General features: G+C 36.7%; 1 protein-coding gene across 2 annotated transcripts in view; it reads left to right on the top strand.

The window, feature by feature from the left end:
* Nucleotides 1–2,550: 2,550 nt before the first annotated feature.
* ptk2ab (protein tyrosine kinase 2ab) overlaps nt 2,551–8,506 on the top strand; it is an 82,648-nt gene continuing 76,692 nt past the window's right edge. Inside the window, exon 1 of one of the 2 annotated variants that reach the window (XM_073872229.1) lies at nt 2,551–2,748. Coding sequence is in view for 1 of the 2 variants with exons in the window: in XM_073872226.1 (XP_073728327.1) it covers nt 3,856–3,892 (37 nt within the window). In the remaining variant the exon portion in view is untranslated. Of the gene's footprint in view, nt 2,749–3,780; nt 3,893–8,506 lie in introns of those variants that run through there. The other variant, XM_073872226.1, reaches the window with a different exon arrangement.

Below are 8,506 nucleotides of genomic sequence, written 5' to 3'. Positions count from 1 at the left end.
AAAAGCTCTGTTACACATATGCACTGTTTTGAATATTTTTTTATTTATTGAAATGGAGAATTTTAAGTAATCCATCAATTACCTTTAAATATTATTTTTGGTGTATTACATTTTTTTAAAACCCAGTTTGACTTGAAATGTCCAGTTTAATGAACTACATACACACTTGCCCTTTTAATTGTGTCATGTAACCCCATCATGCTTTCGAGTAGAGCTGTTTGTAATGGTTTTTGCTCACCTTTTCTTAGCCCATGTTGACTGTGTGAGGACTTCGAAAAAACAGTGTGTCAAATTAGGTGGTTTTTAATGCTCCGTTAAACAACTTAGGGAGTGAACCAGCTATTACAAGGTTGTTTAAAAATATAGTCCAGCATCAGAAATCAATAGGATTGCTCAGATCTCTGTGTTAAATACTTACGTATAGCACTGAATATAAGCTTTCAATATTTATGGCTCTAAATAAATAACAATATATTTTATATAAGTTAACAGTGCTTTTGAAGTCCCTTCTTATTCTGAAGCAGCTGAATATAGAATTGGGTGAGGTTTGCGGCACTGACATGCTCGCAATTTCCTGAAAACCCCCAGATCAAAGAGTTGAGGTCTGTATACCAGCACTGCCTGAGGATGGACGGCAGCCATAATGAGTAGATTGTGTACAGTACGGCAGTCCTTGTGGTGCTTCTGGAGTGGCTTCTGTGATTTTTGCAGAAAGTGCTTATCTATCGTGAATATATGTATATCCATTTCAGATTTTTTGAGTGGAAATGTATTGCAAATGTGACCTGACTTAGATTAGGCATCAAAAGTTTGATTTCACTATAATTTCAATGAACTTAGTCAATATTAAAGATATCAAGGTTACACAGTTTTTCCAAGTTTCCACAATGGGTAAAGCAAAAAAAATGTAATTGTATTCAGTAAAACAATTACTATGATTTAATTAAATATTGAGGGGTTAATGAGTAGAGGTGTGCTTTACTGTCCTAACAATGTAATTGTCTGAAACACTGGCTTCTTTATGGAAAACAATATGGCCCTGTCATGTTCTGACAGCTTTTATGATATTATTTGCACAAACTGTATATTGGTTTCGCTTTGTGACAAGAATCTCATTTTTAAAACTATTAATCATTTAAATAATTTTATAAACATGTGAGGCTGATCCTAGATCAGATGTCTTGCTTTGTAGGTGTTTGTAGAAGGGCCCCTGGGCTGAATTTTCCCGCCCATGCAGAGGGCAGTGATTGGCCGATGTTTAACATTCTGACCCCGGGGTCGGCCATCCAAGTGTCAGACGTCATTGGAAGGAATTTTTGGGATGTGTCTGGAAGACAAAGCCAGCACACATCCATCCATTCCTAAAGTCTCTGGAGTGTGTCTGTGTAGGCGGGTAGCACATAGAGCTTTTAGTGCTGGTGTGCATGGCATAATGAATTTTTGTGTAATTCAGAAGCTGAATAACAAGACTCTTGATTCATAATAGGTTATAGTTACGATTTTAAATATATTTTTGGCACACTCCTGGATACAGCTGACAGCCTCACAAGTGCCATGTTTTATGCAGTGGACAGGGGGCAATGCAGTAAGGTCAATTTTTCCTGTTGGTGGCACCATTTCCCAATCAATCAGCATTAACAGCACACTCAAGCATTTTTACCAGTAAATCTGAACCTTTTTTACTTTAAAGCTCCCCCGCAATTGTAATATTTGAAGCCCCACTCACAATTTCTATCAAATTAAATATTGTAGAACTTGGCATAACTATAGAAAGATATATATTTGTAATAGAAAAGCAATAACATCTTGATTTTTAGTTGTTTTAGCTTACTTTAATGCTTGTTTTGTCTTTTTTATATACATCTGTTGATGAGGGCCCCAAGTGGGCCCCTTGATTGAGAAACACGGGTCTATGCTGTAGCCTATAGCTTATATATCCTATATGTTCTTTTGTTAATAGATGCATTGTCTTATTGTCTTTAGTGTATTGTCCTGAATACTGTTGATGGAAAATGACTCATTCCTAACTGCACCTTTGTTTGTGATGACCACCTGATAAGTTTGTGTACAGTAAGATCATACAGGAGCTCATAACCCAGCACTGGACAGCCTCAGTGCGTCAGCCATATTCGAGCGACCGAACTGCAGTAGGGTTGGGAAGACCGATTCATTTAGCGAATCGGTTCTTACACGAGATTCGTTTCAACGAGTGTGTTCATTGCTTGTGTTGCAAATGCTTTTGTATGCTAACAAATACTTTGTTAACCCTCTATTTTAGTGCATTTAGCTCTTTATTTTTGGTGCATAATTCCTAGTTCCGTTATGCTGTCAATCTACTCAAAAAAGAAAAGGTGATGTTTTGATAAGTACATTTCCGTGCCTTACCCAAAATTAAAATAAAAGTATATACACACCTGGAGTGCCAATGTAGCGTTGTTTACGTTCATCAACATTCCAACACTTACATTTCTGCGAAAATCTTTATATTACAGTGATTCACGAATCGGTTCAAACGAATCGGTTCGCTAGAATTCGTTCGCTAATGGACATCATTTCAAGCAGCGGTGAGAGTGTGAGCAAGAGGGAGGATTTCGGCTTCAGATCCACTACGGACCCCACGGAGCCTGCACGGACCCACGGCACGGACAGTGCTAACACAGGATTCAGTCCTAAACCAATCACGGGGCGGGGGAATAAAAGTGTTTGTCAAGGGGATGCGTTTGTGCAACGGCTGATGAACAGAATACGGTAAATCTTGTTCTATGTTAACGGTGCACGTTTCAGATTTGATTTAATAATTGCAATAACTGTGTGTTAGCCTGGTAGCATAGCGGTAGGGGCTCGTATCTATACTTGGATCAGGAGAGTGGGCTTTCCTGGGCCGATCTGACATATTGTGTTGTCTTACTTAGATTATGAATGCGAGGCGTGTTGAATAGCAGCGTTGTTAGGATTCCGGTATCATTATGAAATTGCTGATAGCAGGCAAACCTCAGGGTTTTGCACGGTTAAAGAAACAATACTTAATCATTTCAATTCCCACGATTTTCTTCCTCTCAGCAAATGTGTCGTTTTACGTTTAACGTCAACCTGTATGTGTAATAAACGGTATTAATTTATCTTCTTTGGGGTACGGTTATGTTGAAGTACATGTGTTGTGTTAAACGGTTGTCAGATCGAGGTAGCAGTGTTTCAGTTCACATGGTGAACTGAAAACAATAACAACAGACAAACAATGAAACCAGTTTAGTGCGCGGGCACGGTTCTTTTTAGTAATATCTGCATTATGAATATTACCGCCGAAATGATGTATCAGATGTTAATGTATCATAAGTACTCGAAGTACCAGAACTGGCTATATTTACTGTAAATTGATTGTTATGTAGGATCACCTGCTTGAGGTAACAGTTACACAAAGATGGTATGTTAACCGAGGGATGACCACTGGTTATTTGCCATTAAAGATTAGCATTTATGCATTTGGTAGAAACTTTGGTCCAAAGCGGCTTAAAGTACATACAATCTCTTTTTTCATTCTTTGGGTTGCTAATACAAAGCATTTCCAAATGATTTTCAGGAACATTAATGAATACCGTATTTGCTACAAAATGAGAATTAAAAGTTATTCATAAAAAACAATCATGTTAAATTAATGTGTACAATTAATGTCCTGACAGTCTTGCACTTATATGCACATTCCGTAATATTTTATGGTTTGACCAATCATCGCAGTGCTAGTTTGGGGGCGGGGCTTCTATAGGTGTGCGCGCAGGTATTCTCTAGCGTTACGTCATTAGTCCAGGTAGGGATTGCTGAGGAAACAGCCTCACCCGATCGGGTACATGGAAATACACCATGCAGTTTTGGAGTTTTCTAAGTTGTGCCAGTGCAGGTATGTGAGTCTGCTGACATTAATCAAAGTGGCATTTTGTAATGGAATCCATTCATTATTAAGAATCTATTTCAAGACAGGAGGAGAGTTTAAACAGACAGCTTAGTACAGTGAGAGCTTATGTCACATATTTCAACTCATCCAGGTGACTCATCTCAAAATTGAAAACATTACTTGGTATAGTCACATATATAAGATCGAAAGGTATTTTCTTTGCTCTTCATGGTGGAGTGTGGCCACGCCGAGCCTTATTTCATATTTCCAATGCAAATTTGATCGGAAGAACTCCAGGAGGCTTGGCTTGGTGTAGAGATATGCTTCAGGCTATGTTTTTATTTAGTGGTGTTTTCCAGCCAACTTCAAATCTTCTGACACCAAATAGAAGTGTGGCTATGTGTAAAGTAATGTAATTTTTGCTGTTATTGGTAAAAATACATAACCTGGCATTTTCTTTTCCTTATTTTAAGGTGGAAATGGTACTATCTTTGCTCATTATCTCTATATTGTAATATTTTCCAGTAGGAATGTTGTTTAACTCTAGATTTCAAGATTTTTGTCATTTTAGTGTCATTCATCATATTTAGGATATGTGTAATGCATTGCAACATTTTGTTTAGAACAAATTCCTGTGTATTTGACAAGTCTCAACATAGCTTTTGGTCTACTACAGGTATTGGAATGATCCACCAGCCATGCGTTGTGAATGTTGCTTTTATCTTAAAGAGATATTTATTTACCCCTATATGTTTTTTCAGACCTTCTGTGTAATGCTAGACATGTTAGTCAGAAGAATCTTATAGGGACTAACAGCCTCAGTCCCCATTCACTTTTTATTATATAGAAAAACAAAGATGCTAATTGAATTGTGATAAGGATATCTGTCCACTGTCTTTAGGTTTTAGATAGGGGTGGGCGATATGACCAAAATTTTATTTTTAAGATAGGATTCATTTTATATCATGATAACGATATGTACTATCATGTTAGAGTTTTTATCATTTGAAAAAGCTTTTATGTTACTAAAATATTTAATGCCATAGAATATTCATCATAATTCTCACAAAAACAAAATTCAAGCTGAAGATAAACAGTTAGTGATGAAAGAATGATAATAAATAATAATGTATTATATATCTAATAAAAGGTTGAAAAGTGATTTAGTCATGAGCAGTGAGAGATTTTCACAAAAACGTGAGTGACAAACACAAGCTAAATAAGGTAACTTCCCCTTTAAGACCAAAGTCCGGATCCAATAAACTGTTACACGTGCCAGGGCTCAACGCCCGGTCGGGCCAGTGGTTCAGGTTTTCAGTTTCCCTTCCAAAATTTTCACTGGCCCCCATAAAAAAAATTCAGTGTCTATTACATATTTAAAAATAATAATTCAAAAGTCAAATATAATTGTATATATATACAACAGACATGTTCCAACGTAAAACTTTTCTGCTTTACCTGTAAACTGACAGCAAACTGTGCAAAATATTGCATCGTTTATTTCGTGGTGTTTTACCAAAGTAAATGACTGCTTCCAAGATGTTAAATTATATATTGATGAAAATATATTTTAGTGACTAAGGGTGATGCACTGGCCTGATCCGGCAAGTTACAATACTTTTTACTGGCCCGAACGTCTCTCACGCTTGCCTTGGGCCACCGGGCAGTCCTTTATGTTGAGCCCTGCGTGCGTTTTCTCTTTCAGGTGTTTACTTTCTCTTAAGCCCTAAATGGTCGTGTTTATACCAATACTTGCAAAGACGGGAATGTTGTCGCATATATGTATTTAAGGCAAATAAAGTGGTGATGCTCACGAGCTTAATGAGCAGTGGATGCACAACTTGCGTGCTCCTCTCATGCAAAACAGCGTGTGCATTTAGCACTGTTGTTTGGATTTCAATGGCTTAAAATGATTTGTTTTAAAACTGCGGTGCTTAAATAAGTGTACAAACGTTACGTTTTCGTGACCACGCGCACAGCAATGTGACATGGGCGCGAAACCTCGATATAGACAATAGTCCAAAATCTCTACCGATTGACAAATTTCTACCGGTTTATCATATCTACCGGTTTATCGCCCACCTCTAATTTTAGACAACACGGGGATGACTAAATGATGAACAAATTAAAATTTCTGGTTGAGGTGTCCATTTAAATCAGCACTGATTTGGAAGTTTTTGAAAACTATAGCCCCCTACTTTTGATTGTCTGAGAGTTTGCATAATTTTTACATTCACCTTACAAGAATATATGAAGAGTTTGGTTCCAAAACGCAATAAATCCATTTTGACAAATTTCGGTAAAAACGTGTTTTCTATATCAAGAAAGTGACAAGATGAAAACCACTCTTTTCTGTTACAAACTTTCACATAGTATCTTTAGGTTATAAAAACATAAAAAATTCAAATCCATAACTTGATTTTCAAAGATTTATTATAAAAACAAATGATTTTTTCCACAAAATGCAATAAATCCATGACAGTTTTTTTATTTCAAAATGCTATAAATCTATTAAATCAATGTATAAATGTGCATTCATCTTTACCATTTTATATTTATTTAGTTGACTAGTGGTATACAATGATTAAAAAATAAACATTAATGGCATTAACCAAAACACTTACTTTGTTATATTAAGAACACTATGCTGCGGTTATACTTGATGTCGTCTCTTTACATTTTCACAGCGATCAGCTGTAAAATGTTTTGGTCCTGCTCGATTTTCGTTGACTTTGAGTAAAATAATGTAAAGTTTTCATAAGATCCTCTGGGGTCAATGTTTAAGCATGATAGGCTTGATGCTGTCGGGAGAACAAGCAACAGAGTGCCTCTCGCGGAAATTATTAGATGTTGACTTGATGGCATACGTTTCTTTCCCGTCACAGAAAACCATCACAGGTTTAGCAATGCAATTAAAGTATTATTTTGTTTTGTTTGTTGATCACGAAGTACAAAGTAGATGAGAAAAACTAGGACTCCGTGTACTCAGCGCGCCGCCATTGTTTGTTTACATTGCGTGACTGGTGGTCTGTAATATCAGGAATGGATTTATTGCGTTCTGTAAAAAAGGAGGAGTGGCGTTTGTCGCATTTTGGGAAAAAAGGGAGAAAAGATGACAGAATATCACGGCGGGTATTGAATTTTGCATAAAATTAAGAATTTACTTTTAACTACTGGCCTCATATAATACTGATTTTGGCAGTAACTCATTTTTTTTTTCAAAAATGGCATTTATCGCAATTTGGAACAAATCTTTTCATATATACATGAGTATATAGTATTTAAATAACTTTATAAAATATAAATTTTTGTTTTCTTATGATTCTTTCTCGGAGAGTTTACATAATTTCTACATTTTTACATTGACCTTGCAATGATGAACGCAGACACATTTTGTGTATTCAGACACTAACGTTTCTGAAGAAAATCTCTTGCAACCTTTGTGGTTGGCCTGACACTTTAGATAGCTGTTTAAACTTTTGATTTGCTAGTGTTGTTGAATTATCCTTATTGTTTGTGACCGTTGAATCGCTTTCAGTGTTTACTAAAATCCAGTTCTTTGTTCTTCTGTCAGTTTTGTAATCTGATATGGATTGACGAGTGTTGACTCAGTGTTGGCTGTCGTGGAGGGAGATTTTGCTTGCATGGATGAATATTTTGTATGTTCCTATGGCTCGACCTGGCAGTACAAAAGCAGAAGCACGTAAAGAAAAATCTTTACCTGACCAGACGAACCCAAGTGCAACCCAGTGAGAGCACTAGAATCACATTTTTATATTATAAGTCTATAAGACTTGATGAGTGGAATGTGGATTTATTTAATTTAGGCAGGCTTCAGGGTCTGTCTCCAATGTCCTTAGGGCTATTCATTAGAGGAATTACACCGGGCTGTTTTTAGTCCTTAAATGTGACATGATGACATTTCTCCCTGTTATTATTACTATTGATTGACAGAGACCTGCACTCCTAACCTGCTTGGAGCGGCTAAGGGTTTCATTTTATTATATTTTCAGGTGACAGGTCAGATGATATTGTCCTTAAATATATCACATCCAAGGATGATCATGAAATAATCTACAGATGCAATAGTTATACATAAATGTAACTAGGTCTTTAGTGGCTTATACAATTTTGATCAACTCATGCCAATTATATTAATGCATAAGTGGTTTTGTGACCTTAACTGGTTACAAATATTTTTTTGATTATACAAACTATTATATAAATTTGATATATTAATTTGATATCTGCTTCTTGTCTTTGACTGTTAGTCATTTGTGATAGAAGGAGCCCTGCCATTTAGCACTGATTTATAATCAGAATCTTTTGCCCAAATCTTTCTGGTCTCAGGTCAGCCTCTGTCAGTCAGCACCATGGTGACAAGTATTCATGGGAGTCTCACAGGCCCAGCTGTGACGGCTGGGAGGCGAGATAAGTGGTAAATATGGGTGAAATTGTGTGGTGCTTTGTGAAGGAAGGTCCTGCACTGATGGATGGCTTTTATAGATGCCATTGGGAGGGGTCGGTCCTCTCATCTGTCTTTCACACACTTCTGGGGAAAAGGGAAGCCATTTGCGTGCAAGCCTTTCTCCTTAGGCCTTAGTCTCTGTCTATATTTTG

Source organism: Misgurnus anguillicaudatus, chromosome 10 (genome assembly GCF_027580225.2).
Source record: "Misgurnus anguillicaudatus chromosome 10, ASM2758022v2, whole genome shotgun sequence".
Lineage (NCBI taxonomy): Eukaryota > Metazoa > Chordata > Actinopteri > Cypriniformes > Cobitidae > Misgurnus > Misgurnus anguillicaudatus.
Note: the sequence above shows the minus strand (reverse complement) of the source record. Positions and strands in the feature narration are given on the sequence as shown.